Source organism: Mesoplodon bidens (assembly GCF_964165515.1).
Source record: "Mesoplodon bidens genome assembly, chromosome: 5".
NCBI classification, from domain to species: domain Eukaryota; kingdom Metazoa; phylum Chordata; class Mammalia; order Artiodactyla; family Ziphiidae; genus Mesoplodon; species Mesoplodon bidens.
In genome coordinates, this window is record NC_138161.1 from 69,370,568 (window position 1) to 69,385,853 (window position 15,286).

Genomic DNA, 15,286 nt, shown 5'->3' on the forward strand with positions numbered 1-15,286 from the left:
GACACTTGGGTTGTTTCTACCTCTTGGCTATTGTGAATAATGCTGCTATGAACATTTGTGTACAAGTATTTGTTTGAATACCTGTTTTCAAGTCTTTTGGGTACATGCCCAGGAATGGAATTGTTGGGTTATAAGGTAATCTCTGTTCAACTTTTTGAGGAAATGTCAAACTGTTTTCCAATAGCTCAATAAAGTTTTCTGAATGAAAAAAAGAAACAGTAGGAGGGAGGCAGGGACGACGGCTTTTCCTATCCTCTACAAGCAGCACTGGACTCTGCCATTTCCAGGCTGTGTGATCTGGGTCATATTAAGTTCTCTGGGCCGCCACCTCATCCTCAAAGTGGGGAAAATAAAACTTACCTGAGCTGAAGGAGATCTTGTTTCTAAAGCTCTAGGCACAGAGCAAGCCCCCCACATTAACTGCTTTCCCTTACTCTTTGACCCTGACCATGTCGCACTCCACTCAGGCTTCTACCTGGCCTGGGGGACAAGTTCACACCCGCGGACCCCTGCTCAGCCATGCTGCAAACTACAACTCCCAGCACGCACTTCTCCCCTGCAGGCTCTGCCAGCGCGGTGCGCATGCTTTGGCAGACGTGGCACCGGGAACTCGGAGGCGGGGAGCGGCTGGAAAGTGGCGGCGGTGGCTGCCCCCGGCGGAGCTGCGGTCGCGGGAGCCCGAGTGGGGACCAGAGCCGGCCGTGGGCAGCTGCGGCGGGGATGGCGCGGGTCGTGCCGGCGTGGCTGCTGCTGCTGCTGGCGGTCTGGGTGAGGCTGTGGCGCCGGGGTCCGGGCCAGGACGGCACGTGCGCCCGGCGAGGGTCCGAGTTCCCTGCTCCCGGCCCTCCCGGGATGTGCGGGGAGATAGATGCCTCCGGGCGCCTGGGTGGGGGGCGTGCGTGCCGAGCAGGCGGGGACTCGGTGGCTGCGGGGGAGGCAGCGGGGCGGTCGCCGTGCACTCCCAGCAGGGTGCTCCGGGGCTCAAAGGTCGAAAGGAGCCCGGGGTGGGGGACCCCGGGGGCGCTGAGCGATCCCTCGCGGGGGTGGGGGGCTTGCGCCGCGGACACAACTTTGCAGGGGCGCAGGTCAGGGGGCGGCCGCGGGCTAGGGCCGGACGCCGGCGGCTTGCGGGGGTGCTGCACCCCAGACTCCGGGCCCTGCACCTGTGTGAGTACGGGGTAAGAAGCGGGTGCTTGCCACCAGCACTGCCGGAAACCTTGTTTTAGAGCCAGCCACCTAGTTCTTGGTTTCGGCTCTGAGCAGCCGCGAACCTCCAGTCACCACGTGGATCTCCGCCCGCCGGCCAGGCTTGGCGGGGCCGGGTGGGGGTCACCGCGGGGGAGTTCAGCTCCTTCACCCAACTGAGGCTGGCTGGAACCTCAGCCACTTTCTGGCTTGTGATGCGGCCTATCATTTAATGCACCTGACTTAATCTCCTCATCCGTGAAATGGGGACACTTTAAATACCACTCTAACAAGGTTGCCAGGAGGGTCGGATGAGAAATCAGAGGACATAGCTCTAAACTGCAAAACCGTACAGGAGTGGAGAAGGGGTGGGCCAAGGTGATGGGAGTGCAGGCTCTCTGGAGGAGTTTGCTACCCTTGTGGGATGGGGGAGGAATGCCGCAGGGCATCCCTGAGAGGGGTTGGAATGGGTGTTTCCACAGCACCCAGGGCCCCTGGTTTGGCCTTGGTGTTGCTGTGGGTGTGTGATAGGATAATACGGCCTCCTTCCACACCTCTAGTATAACTTCTGGTATGCCTTATTTTAGGACAATTTGGCTCCTTTTTTTCCTGAAGTTCCTGAAGGGAACCTCCTGCTGCTGGTACTCTCTCCAACCCAGATTTTCCAGTTTTTTTCTTTTGGGTGTGGCAAGGATGCCGGACGAAACGTGAGGAGAAAAAATGGAGTGTGGCTTGAGTTGCTTTAAATACTTCCATCTCTCAATACCCTGCCCTTCTGGGTTCACCAGTGAGGAGTGGCCCTGTATTTTCTAGTTGTATGAAAATGGGTGGGAAAGGAAGGTCCTTGCCCCTCTAGATCTGACCATTTTCTTGGAGAGAAACGAGGCTGGAGTGGGGCAGTGTCACTTCCCCAAATCTAGGTGTCTTTGATCTGTTTGTATTCTGTTCCTGCTGCCGGTTGGTCTGGGCTGGTTTCTAGGCCAGGCAGGACTGCTGGACTGTGTCGAGGGGGCCATCTCCAGTGCCACCCCCTATCAGGTCTTTGCACTTGGGCTGTTTTAGGAGGTCCTACTTTCCTCTCTTCTTCCCCTTTCCTCTCCCTCCTGTGAAAATAAAAGGCTTGAGACTCAGACCAGAAAGAAGTTTCATTCAGCAAACATTTATTTATCAACCCCATTGTTTGGCTGGCACTGGGTTGGATTTTGGGCAGGGAGCAAAACACACATTGTTCCTGCCCTCTGGTGTTGCCCTGTCGGGCAGGGGAGTCAGTCCTGTGAGCAGATAAAGACAGAACAGTGAGTGCTGATACTTGAAGTTCTGGGAGCACCCCTGAAGGGGAGCCATACATTAATTTAGAGGGAGGTCAGCCATGACTTTCCTGAGGGGTGGGTTGAGCCCTCAGGAGGGGGCGCGGGAGTCCTCTAGACAATTGAGGTCTGCTGATGCCTTCCACCTGGAAGTGTGGAGAGTGGGTAGGTTTGCTGAGAGCCCTAGAACCTGGGAGGCCTCAACAAGGAATTGACATTTTCTCCTTTCCCCAAGCCCAAGATTGACTTAGCAGGTGTGAACCTGAGGTGTAGGGTCAGTGATGAGTGGCGGGTGGACACCAGGGTGGGCCTCTGTAAATATAAACTCTACGTCCATCTGATAAGGGTTCTGCAGCTCCTGGGAATGGATTGGGTTTCTTTGTCCACTCAGTATTTACTGGGGGCAGATATGCACAGAGCACTGGGCTGTGACCCAGGAGATACAGAGAAGTGTAAAGGGGTCTACAGAGATTCATGGACAGGGGTGTACACCCACCACGTTTTTTACAATAGCAAAAATATGGAAGTGGCTTAAATGCTTAACAATAGCAGCATGTTTAAATGATTTCTGGCCCTATCCATGCCATGGAAAGTAATGTTTATAAAGAATATTGGTATTTACTAGAATGCTGGGTTTATTATCAAAATATGTTATGATGCTTATGAAGAATATCTAAGGACATGGAAAAGTATTTGAGTGTGATAATTAGGGGAAAAGCAGGATACAAAACTGAATCCCAGGGTGGCTGAAGATAGCTACAAAAGTGTTTGAGGGATTAGCAGTGCATCAACATGTTTACAGTGATTGTTCTGGAAGGTGGAGTTGTGGGTGACTTTTGCTTACTTCTTATGCTTTTTTGGTACTTCCCAAGTTTTCTATATCAATGTGCATTAGTTTTGGATCAGAAAAAGTTAGTAAAGGAACTTTTAAAAAAGTTTCTTTGGGGACTCCCAGCCTTCCACACACTGGGGTGGAGAGAGCGGCAGTCAACACTTGGGACAGGTTAGTTCCAGCCCTCCCAGGCTGGTGTCTCGAACCTGGGCCTGCAGCTGGGGAGGCCAGGCTGTCCTGTCCCTACCCCTGCAGCCGGCTGCCCTTTCCTGCTTTCCCACTCAGCTCCTTCCTGCAGCTGACCCTTCTCCAGGGCCATCCATGCTGATTGTTGTATAGTCTCCATCCAGAGCTCGCTCAGAGTGGAGTAATGTCAGAGCTGGAGAGGACTCAGCCTCACCCAGCTCAAGGGTTCCATCATCAGGCTGAGGCCTGGAGCTGGGCTGTGATGAAGTTTCCACTGGTTCACAGACAAATTGGAAAAATAACAATGGTGAACGGCTTTTTTTTTTTCACGATTCCAAATATTTCCGGTTTAAAAACTTCATTTCTCTGACACGGTGTCCATATTGAGGGAGTGCATGTTGGCGGGGTGGAGGGGTGGTTTATAGTGTCCTTTTGAAAAAAATGAAAGCAGTGATAGTATATTGTGATTTTTTAAAAAAGCCTTTAATTTATAAAATTTATTTTAAAATATATATGTAATACACACTATATATTTTTAAACATATACTTTAAATACATGTTTAAAAATATATCCTGCCAATCTGTGAGCTTCAGAGGTCTGAGAGCTACTGACCTAACTCAGCTCCCTGATTTTAAAAGAGAAAAGTGAGGCTTTGAGAGGGAAGGGACTCACCCACTTGAGGACGCCAGTTTGTAAAGACAGAGTGGAGATGGGAGCCAGGCCCCTGAATTACACATCAGCGTTCTTCCCCCTCCATCTCTGTCGTGCCAGCTCCCACCTGCTTCCCTCCTCCCAAGCCACTGCTCAGGCCTCTGCCCCAGAGGGTGGCGTGAAGCTCAGAACTTGAGGGCATAGTGGGTAGGGGTGCAGGAAGCAGCAAACGTTTGCCCTGGTCTCTCCTGCAGAGCTTTTAATGTACATGTATTTAGGTTCTACACCTCTATACATTTAATAGGCTTTTGTGGGCTGGCCTGAGAGCCTAATTGCCATTGATAATGCTGCTTGGAACCTGGAGTGCACTTTTCCCACAGAAGTAAACACATTACAGAGGAAGTTTTAAAACAGAACTGGCACACGAGTTGGGGGAATGGCTGAGTGCCGTAGGAGTGGCAAACAAACAGTGTTGTGGATTCGGACCAGGGTCACGCTCTGGGGCATCAAGGGACCAGAGAAGGGCTGCAGCTCATGCCTCACAAGGAAGGCAGACTCTGAGCTCTGTGACAGCAGGGATCCTCCCTCTCCCAGCACCTCGCCCAGACCTGGCATGCAGTCACCCGCAGTCTGTGTTTGGTTGAAGGAATTAGTGTTGCAGGCAGGGAATCCAAGACAGAAACGTGGGCAATGAGGAGTGATGGGCCGGGCTGGATGGAAGCGAGGATTTGAGTGTGGGGTTGGGGAAATGAGGCTGGAAAAGTGAATTGGAAAGAATCTTAAATGCCTGACAAAGCTTTTGGGACTTGATTCTTTAGGCAATGGAGAGACATGATGAAACCGGCCCTTTTAATAACAAGAGCAGTTATGCCACAGTGGAGGGTTGGGTTGGAGCGGGAGAGACTGGATTAGTTTTCCCAAAACAACACTTTCTTCCTCTTACTTTCTTCTCTGTTATCTACAAGATGTAGTCCAGTGTGATGTTATAGAAAGAACATGGGCTTTTAGCCAGCTAGACACTCAGGAGCTATGTGACCTTGGGCCCTGCCTATTTTCTTGTTGTCAGTGGTGGTAATGATATCCATCTTGCAAAGCTGAAAGGATCAGAAATAATACAGGAAGCACCCAGCACACTGTGTGGCACGTGGACGTGCCCAATAAATAGGAGCCACAGCAGTCACCTCAGATCGTTGGAGAAGGGGCGCCCGGAAGCCAGTGGAGGGCCAGAGCGGGTGTGAGCGGAGGCTGCGAGACATGGCTGGGGGGCCTGTACAGCCAGGACTCTCCCCGTCACAGTCCCCTGGAGCTGAGCTCCTGATGGCTCCTTGCCCCTCTGCACTGGGCCGCTGCAGAGCCTCTGGATGGGGGGAGGGGGTGTGTGTGCGCACGCGGGCACGCGTGCACGTGGACAGAAGAACTGAGGATTTCAGTGCTCTGTGTTTCCCCTTTCTTCTGAAAGTGGATCCTCTCTTGAGAATGGAGATACCAACCACACCGCCTCCCTGGAAGGTACGCCTAACTTTGTGGTTTTGTTCTTTGGGGCTCTTGTGTCTCCCTTGGTGATTGTGGTAGGTTTTGGAGGCTAAATGACAGTGGACCACAGAGTGCGCATGGGGTGTAGGAGAGCCTAAGTTCTCCTACGTTGCCAGACTTCCATGGTTTACTTGCCCCCCACTTCCTTTTCCCCCACACCTGGTGTCCTAGGTCTCAGTGGGAGAGGGAAGAAGCACTGTCCTCACTGGGCTGCTCTGTTCCTCCTGCCTGGCCCATCCTGCGTCCCTGACCCAGGCCTCTGGCTACCACCCATTTGACCTGGCAACGAGAATTAGAAGACACCTGGTACATTTGTAGAGGGCTTTAGAGTTTGCAAAGCATTTCCACATATTTCACACCTGTGTAGTTTTGAGTCCCCCATGAGCTGGGTGAGGCAAGCTGGTTGACTACTGTTACCCCGAAAGAGGGATGAGTAGGTTGACAGAGCAGGAAGAGAGAGACCATTGATGGTCATGGCCTGGAAGGGGAGGACATACACAGATGAGTGGGTCATCTGAATGTTTGAGCAGCCTCCTTGGCAGGTGCTATTTTCTGAAATCGCAGCACCAGCCATTTACCTGGGGAGTCCGTGAACCTTGCTCTTTAGCTCCCTGATGGCCTGAGTAGGGGCCATAGCCAGGCCCTCACTGACCATCCTTCCTGCCCTTCTCATCACCCTCCTGCATGGCTCTAGATAGCTGTCCCCTCTGACCACCTACGTCCAACAGGGCCTCTTTCCACACACCAGTTTATGACCACTTCTAAATAATTAGCTTTGCAGTCATGCAGTGTGTGTGGGGGGGGAGTCGGGGTTAAACACTCAGAAGGAGTATGGGATTAGAATAGCCTTTTTGCGCCTTTTTATCCCCCAGGGTCATACTGAGCCCCCAGGTGGATGTGCGCTCTGTTCCCAGATGGCCTGATGGTGAGCCTGTGCCCCGCTTCAGAGTTCCCCACTCCTCACAGCTGGCTGGGGCAGGGGTAGAGAATCCATCGCCCCAAAGAATCCCACCATTTCTCTAACCCCTTGGCTTGAGCAGATGTCTTTAATTCGTGAGCAGATCCTTTAATCCTTGCAGTGGAAGGTATTAATGGAGATCTAGGTCGAGGGCCTTACATTGGGGCTTAAAACATTAGGGTGATCCAGCTTCTGAGCCAAGATGTGGGCTTGGCTGGAAAGCTCTGTTATAGGGCCAAGTAGGGCAGGCTCCCGAGGAACAAGCAGGTTTGCTGTCATCAAAGGGTCTGACCAGCTGGGTCCTGGGTAGAGTGTTGTACACGCTCCTCATTTCAAAGAAACATGGACCACCGTCTGCATGTTACACATGTCACAGATGTTCATTTATTCAACAGGTCTTTCTTTTTTGTTGGTGTTTTGTTTGTAATTAATTAATTAATTAATTAATTTATTTTTGGCTGCGTTGGGTCCTTGTTGCTACGTGCGGGCTTTCTCTAGTTGTGGCGAGCGGGGGCTACTCTTCCTTGTGGTGCGCAGGCTTCTCATTGCACTGGCTTTTCTTATCGCAGAGCACGGGTTCTAGGTGTGCTGGCTTCAGTACTTGTGGCATGTGGGCTCAGTAGTTGTGGCTCACGGGCTCAAGAGCGCAGGCTCAGTAGCTGTGGTGCACGGGCTTAGTTGCTCCACTGCATGTGGGATCCTCCCGGACCAGGGCTCCAACCTGTGTCCCCTGCATTGGCAGACGGATTCTTAACCACTGTGCCAACAGGGACCCCCCCTTTTTTTTTTTTTAACAGATACTTCTTGAGAGTATTTTATGAGCCAGACATACTATGCCAAGGCATTGGGGACAAAATATAACTAAGATGGACACCATCCCTTCCTCCCATTGCCTAGTGAGAGAGCCCCTAATTTATTATTTAATTCAGGTAGTAAGTGCTAGAAGGAGGAAGATAAGGTGGTAAGAGAATGTGTAACAGGGGTCCCTATCCTACTGCAGGGAGTCAGGAAAGGCCTCTCTGAAGACTTATGGACCCTTTCTTAGAAAAATGTTTTTAAATGTATAAAACAGAATGCATAGGATTACAAAAGAAACCAGTGATATTGAAATATAGTTATTAAAATATAATAAATTGTGACAAAATAGTATGTATTTTTTTAATGCGTCATATAAGAAGATCTAGTGGCAAGTTTGATAATTTCTGTAATTTTAAGTGGTGATAAGCATAGACAGTGTTTCAGGATATCTGCAGCAATCCTCTTGTGATGAGAAAATGTGATTTCTGTTGGTGGCAAAGTCACAAAGTCACAGACACTGTAAGTGCTACTGTAATTAGTTGCCTACATTCATAATAAAGGGAAGGCTAAATTTCAGTGAAATTAGTGAAAATAAAGATGTGATATTTCCCCATCCAAATTCATAGACCCCAGTGTAAGAAAAATTATCGCCAAACTTGGAAATAAAAGATGATCTAGTGACTTTCTAATGTCACATTGGAGCATTGTCTAGGAAGCCCACCTAGCGGCATCCAGTACTTTAGGGAATGTCACTTTGTTTATTATTCCTTAGGACCCATACTCTGTAAAGTTAGAAAGGATGCAAATGATTTCTGTTTGGTAGAGAAGAGAGATCCTTCAGGACATTAACCGGCTTGGTATCTCATTTAGCAATCATATCATACCTTTTTTTCATCGACCACTTGTAAGTTTCTTATAACTACTTTTTTTTTTTTGGCCGTGCTGCACGGCTTGCGGGATCTTAGTTTCCCAACTAGGGATTGAACCCAGGCCCCCCGGCAGTGGAAGCATGGAGTCTTAACCACTGGACCGCCAGGGAATTCCCTATAACCTCTTTTAAAAATCTTTTTATTAACCTTTTTTTCTTATATCCCCTTTTGACCAAGCTTTGTCATTTTAGTGGGTCCCTTATTAATGAGTTAATAACCCTTTGAAATATGCTCAGTCTTTGTTTGTATGAGAATTGGGTTTTTAACATTTGAGAATTATACTCGACCCCGGTTTAAGAGCCGCTGAGTGAGCAGGATGTGAGGGTGTGGTGCTCAGAAAGGAGGTCTGGGCTGAGGATGTTAATTTAGGGGTGCTGCTCAGGTGGGGGACCCCAGGGGAGGGTGTGGGACAGGAAGAGAAGATGGGCTGAGTGCGCCCCGAGGAACTCCCGCATTTGCAGGATGGTGGAGGTGGATTTACAAAGAAGATAAGAAGGGTGGCTGGAGAGGTAGAAGGGAGACCAAGCGAGTTCTGCCTGGGTTCAAGAGGCTGAGCAAAATGAGGAATGGAGGTGCCCGTTGGGTTATCCATGTGGAGGTCATTGCTGAACCTCCACCAAGAGCCTCTTTGATGGTGGGAGGACAGCTCTGACAATGCTGAGGAGTGGGTAGAAGGCGGGGAGGGAGATGGAACCTTCTGGCTGTGAGGGAGAGGGGAGTGGTATGGGGTCCAGGGAGGGGGTTTTTAAAAGATGGAATAATGGCCTTCCAACCTGGCTGTGAATCCAACCACCTTAGGGAGGTATGCGTAAAAATGGATTCCTGGGCTCTCCAGATCCACGAGATGATTTTCTTCAAGGGGAAGGCCCAGGAATCTGTATTTCCAAAAAGCTTATACTTATTGCTGTTGTGCAACTACAAACCGGAGGCCTTTACAAGTTAACATTAATTTTTTTTTTTTTTTTTTTTTTTTTTTTTTTTTTTTTGCTGTATGCGGGCCTCTCACTGTTGTGGCCTCTCCCGTTGCGGAGCACAGGCTCCGGACGCGCAGGCCCAACGGCCATGGCTCACGGGCCCAACCGCTCCGCGGCATGTGGGATCTTCCCAGACCGGGGCACGAACCCGTGTCCCCTGCATCGGCAGGCGGACTCTCAACCACTGCGCCACCAGGGAAGCCCAGTTAACATTAATTTTACGTGGTGGACAGTATTTTGCCAGCCAAGGTTGCAGCTTTGGGCCGAGTAACTTCTGCCCATGTTACAAGCCACATACACTAGTGACACTGTGAGGCGTCACTTGGCTGGAGCATGTGCCGTTTTTGCGTTTCTCTGCAGGCGTTTAGGGAAGTGTGCACAAGCAGGTAGCAGAGAAGATGGCTCAGGCAGTCATCGAAGCTCTTTCTCGTTGGTTGTGCTCAGTAGCTAGATTGGAAGGGAAAGCAGACTTGCTGGGCTTTTGGGTCTTGTTCTGGGTGGAGCTCTGGGGAGTGGAGAGACCTCGAGGGATACCAGTGGGAAGTGTGCACATTGATGGGCAAAGAGAAGAGCTTCTAATCTGTGCCCAGAAGACCTCTGAGTCCCGGCTCTGCCGTTTTAGGCTTCACCCAAGTTGAATTCCTTAAGTTCTTTGAACGTCAGTTTTCACATCTCTTAAGTGGGGATGGTACCACCTCCCACACAGATTGTTTATAGCAGTTTTTCAAACATTTTTACTGCAACTCCTGGAAGAACAATTTTGCATTTTACATTATAACCAAGTACATGTATGTCTATATGAACATAACAGATGCAGATTTTTCACCAAAAACAGTCTTGCTGCTTATGGTACAGACTGATGTTTCCTTTTTTCTTTAATTTAAAAAAATTAGTTAATTAATTTTTGGCTGCGTTGGGTCTTCATTGCTGCACGCGGGCTTTCTCTAGTTGCGGCGAGCAGGGGCTACTCTTCGTTGTGGTGCGTGGGCTTCTCATTGCGGTGGCTTCTCTTGTTGCGGAGCATGGGCTCTAGGCACGCGGGCTTCAGTAGTTGTGGCTCGCGGGCTCTAGAGCGCAGGCTCAGTATTTGTGGCGCCCGGGCTTAGTTGCTCCGTGGCATGTGGGATCTTCCCAGGCCAGGGCTCAAACCCATGTCCCTTGCATTCTTAGCTACTGTGCCACCAGGGAAGCATGGATGTTTCCTTTTTAATGTTATTTTAGAAAATGCTGGTGGTAACCCACTGAAGTGATTTTATGACTTGGCTCTTGGGTTAAGGCCAGAGGGGTAGAAAATGCCGGTTTAGACCCTCAGCTTTAGGGGATTGAATGAGATACGGTATGTCAAAGCACAGATGTGCCTCATGAGTCATGAGCACTTGAATTGTTATTTTCTTTTCAATTAATGGAGCTTTGAGGCAGGGCTGGGTTTCCGGAGTGGGAATTCACCTGCTCTTCTGTCGTCCCTGCTACCTCATTCTCTGCCCCCTTCACCAGCTCTTCCTTGTTAGCAGGCCTGGCACACCAGGCTGGCAGCAACCCAGAGCCCTCTTGGCTCTAGAAGAGGTTTTCCACAACATTAATAGCTTTAGGACTTAAGTCCTGGTTAAATGCACTGCAGTTGCAATTTCAGGATAAGAAAACCTGTTTTCATAAGCTCTCAGATCAGTTGTCCTGCCTTGAACTGTCCCTTGTTGACAGCCACGTTTGTGCTGTGGAAACAGGTGGGAAAACCGTGTAGCCCATGTGTAAGGTGTGGCTTTTAAAGGAAGCAAAATATAAGACGTGCAGCTGGCTGTGCATTTAGAGGAGCAAGCGGTGAGACGTGTGTGGCTCTAGGAATCGGTCTCTCCACTTTGTCTTGAGTCTGAGTCACAGCTCTCTTACCTACTTGCCAGTGACGTTGAGCAAGTTTCTAACTGTTCTTTGTCTCGGCTTCTTTATCTATAGAATAGGTATAATGAAAGTACCTACTTAATTCACTTGCCAAGATGATGAACTAGATAGTCATATGAGCAGCTTAGTTGGCTCCTGGTCACGCAGGAAGCACTCTGTACTTGCAGCTCTTATCATTATCATGGCCGCATCCCTAGGCCCTCGATGTAGGGATTAAAGAATCCTCTCTTGGGTTCTGTGCCAGCCAGGCGCTTTTCCTACTTCTCTCTCTTTCTTAAGCACATTTAGCTCCTCAGCTGTAGCTAGTCAGGGGTCCACATCCCAGGGCCAGGCTTCTGTCTTTCTCTCTCTCTCTCTCTCTCTCTCTCTCTCTCTCTCTCTCACACACACACACACACACACACACACACACACACAGGGCCAGGCTTCTGTCTTTCTCTCTCTCTCTCTCTCTCTCTCTCTCTCTCTCTCTCTCTCTCACACACACACACACACACACACACACACACACACACACACACACACACACACACACACACACACACACACACACACACACACACACACACACACACACACACACACACACACACACACACTTGCCATCCAGGCGGTACTCGTTTTTATTTCAAAGCCTGCTGGGTGGTGGACATTTATTTGAACATTGGGAAATATCAGTGGTGAAATCTTCAAACTAGGTTTGAGGTTAGGCCTTAGCTCCTTGTGAAGAGGGTATTTAGCCGTAGTGCTCGGTGACAGACGCTTAAAATTTGCCCATTTAAGGGGCATAAATTACCTATATTTAAAAATTAGCATTTCTCCCACACACACACACACATCAAAGCCATTCTAGGTATGTGTTGCATGCAAAGTTCTTTGCAGATTCTGTATAATAGTTCTTATTAAAAAACTACACAACGTCAGGTGAGCAGAGGAGGGAGCAGTCAGCTGGAAGTGAAGAAGGGCAGGTAAGCACTGCTCTTGCGTGGGAAAGTGCCAGTGACACTGGATAGATGGCCGAGGATTTCAGGCAGCCTGTGGAAGAGGTGGGGGCAGTATTTGGTTGTATTCTAGGCATCTCTTTTTTTTCTGACTTATTTTAGGTGTTTTCCCCCTAACTCTAAGTTTGAAATAGCCTTAGAGAAGAGCTGCAAGAATATAAAAGATTTACATCTGCCCTTCGGCCAGATTCCACAAATATTAACATTTTATCACACTTGTTTTATCATATTCTCCCTCTGCGTATATAAACTTTACAGACATGACTCTCCTTTGCCCCATAAACACTTCAGTGTTCCCATTCTCTTACATAACCAGAGTACAATGATCAAAGTCAGGAATGTAGCGCTTGGCTCGGGACTTAATCCAGAATCACATGTTGAATTTAATTGCCATATCTCTTTAGTCTCCTTTAATCTGGGCCAGTTTCTCAGTCTTTGTCTTTCGGGACCTTGACATTTTTGAAGAATGTCCCTCAATTTGGTTTTGGATGATGTTTCCCTTCAGTGCATTGTATCAGGAGACATAAGTTGATTTGACCCATTACTGATGGTGTTATTGTTGGTCCCTTAGTTGAGGAGGTTTCTGCCAGGTTTCTCAACTGTAAAGTTATACTTTCTTGTGGTGGGGAAATACTTTGAGATTGTTAATTATTTCCATGATGGTAGTCAAATGATGGTAAATTTTTTTCTTTAAATATTTCTATTGGACATGCCTATTACGGTAAGTTAGAAAGATACGTACAAGGACGAAGCCTTACTTTGGTGCATTTTTTCTTCCAGTTATTTTCTGAGCATAATTTTGTGTATAGTTGTAATCATACCATGTACATTTTGAATTCTTTTTTTAAAAACTTAACATTAAAAAAATATCTTTTCATTGCACAATCTTTGAAAACATCGTTTAAATGCACGTTTTATTCTGTTGAGTGGTTTACTCTAAGTAACCATTCCCCCGTTGTTGAATATTTAGGTTGTTTACAATTTTTGACTCTTATGAGTAGGACCGAGCAAATCATGTATGTGTCAGAATCTCTGCTAATTTCCTCGGGACACATTCCCAGAAGTGGAGTTACCAAGTCGAGGAGCGTAAATACTTTTAAGATACTTGATTAATTGTGCCAAATAGCTTTCCAAAAGAATTGTACTGGTTTAGGCTTTTGCCAGCACTGTATGACAGTTGGGTGCCATATTTTAAGAGATTCACTAATGGTGTTTCTCAATTTTTTAAAAAAAACCATGATCCAAAAATCAAGATTTGTGTTGAGATTAATTTCCTGTATTTTGAATTATGAAAGCATAGGTATTTATTTCCAAAAGTAAATTATAGTGTGATATGGCACGTTACCCTCTTCAGGCTCTGCCACCGTGCTCCCAGCCTTGGGGTCGGTCACTCTGGGAACCAGGAACATGGCGGTGTCTAGGGCAGATCATTCAGGACAGTGAGGGGCTTGGGGGCACATGAGGAATCGGGGAATTTCACCTACAGAATCCTAAGAGGGAATGTGTTTGCTGTCTTCAGAGTGTGATAGGCTGGCAGAATGGCTTGGGAGGGGGAGGGATTTGACTTTGTAATGACTGGAGCCATCCAAAATGAAATGGTAGGACATGGATTTCTATGTATTAACATGTTTAGTTTCCACAGCCTTCCGGGCTCCTCTGTACTGTGCAGCCTCAGGAGATTTTGAGGCCTTGGCTCTGGAGGGCTACCTGGAGGCTGGAGATGGCACGTGAGGAATGTTGAGAGGAGTCTTGTATCTGGGAAACCAACCAGCCCAGCTCAAGCCTGTGAACTACAAGGAATGTCCTGGCCTTCTGGTGGCCTGCAGTGGTCCCCTTACTAGTAAAGGGCTGAGGTTGTGGGGAAACTGGAGAGTTACTAGCTAATTTTCCTTTCATTTGTGGGTAGCTGTCACCAGGTGACCAAGATACTGTTAGGAACAGGCATAGTGCAACTCGGGTAATTAGGAGGAACACAGTAAATCAGATCTTTGATAGTCTCGCTGTCTCCTTCTTTGTAACAGTTTATCTGAAGTATAATGCATGATTCAATGATTTGAAATATCCCAACTGGAGCAGATGTTAGCATTTCTTTCTAGTTAAAGCTTTTGTTTCAATAGGCACACAAGATCTATTTGCATGTGTGCCAGAAAACCCAGAATGATAGTGCTTTAAAGCAACTGTTTATTTCACTCACATAGAAGCTGGAAAGGGGTGTTCTAGGGCCAGTATATCCCTCTGTGTTATCAGGGTCCCAGGTACCTTCTATCTTGATGACTCCACATTTTTAGCAAGTCCTTCTACCTCATTGTCTCAAGGTGGCTGCTTGAGTTCCAGCCATCTTTCCAAATTCTAGCAAGCAGGAAGGGGGAAGAGGCTAAGAAGACTCATACCAGGTGTCTATGAGGGACAGTTCCTAAAAGTTGCCACATAACACTTCTGTTTACATGCCAGGGGCACTTGCTGCAAGGAAGACTGAGAGGTTTGACTTTTAATGTGGGTGGCCACATGCCCAGGGCAACTCAGCAGTTCCTTCATGAGGTGTAATTACCTCACCGTACTTCTCTGCTAGTGGTCATGAAGCTAGGTCTGCAGAATATCACAATTGGAAGGGACTTTGGAAATCACTTTCAACCCCTTCATTTTACAGAAAAAGGAGCAGAGAAGGAGACATGGCTTGTCCAAGGTCACATAGTCAGTAAATATCAAAGCCAGCACAAAACTTGGGTCTCTGACTCTTTCTACCAAACCTCTAGCTCTCAAATACTTAGCCAGCTGGAGTTCTCTGACCTTGGGTTCAAGTCATCTGTTTTTAACCTTATTCCTGGATCCCTTTACCACTAGCTTCCTAAGAGTCTAGACTTAGATTCTGACATTTCAAAACTATTTTGAGCAAAATGTGGGCTACACTAAATTAAACCGGTTTCTTCACAGCTCCCAACGTAAGGGTATCTTTTTTCAGGTGACAGAGCAAAAAAGGTCAAGTCCCACCTCCACCCTTTTTCCTTAATGTTAACTTTCTGTCTTCAGCTCTTCTTCCT

General features: G+C 48.0%; 1 protein-coding gene across 1 annotated transcript in view; it reads left to right on the forward strand.

The window, feature by feature from the left end:
- The first annotated feature begins 588 nt into the window (after window positions 1–588).
- PDIA5 (protein disulfide isomerase family A member 5) overlaps window positions 589–15,286 on the forward strand; it is a 94,420-nt gene continuing 79,722 nt past the window's right edge. Inside the window, exon 1 of the mRNA XM_081235640.1 lies at window positions 589–768. Coding sequence (XP_081091766.1) covers window positions 721–768 — 48 coding nt within the window. The 5' untranslated portion in view covers window positions 589–720. The remainder of the gene's footprint in view (window positions 769–15,286) is intronic.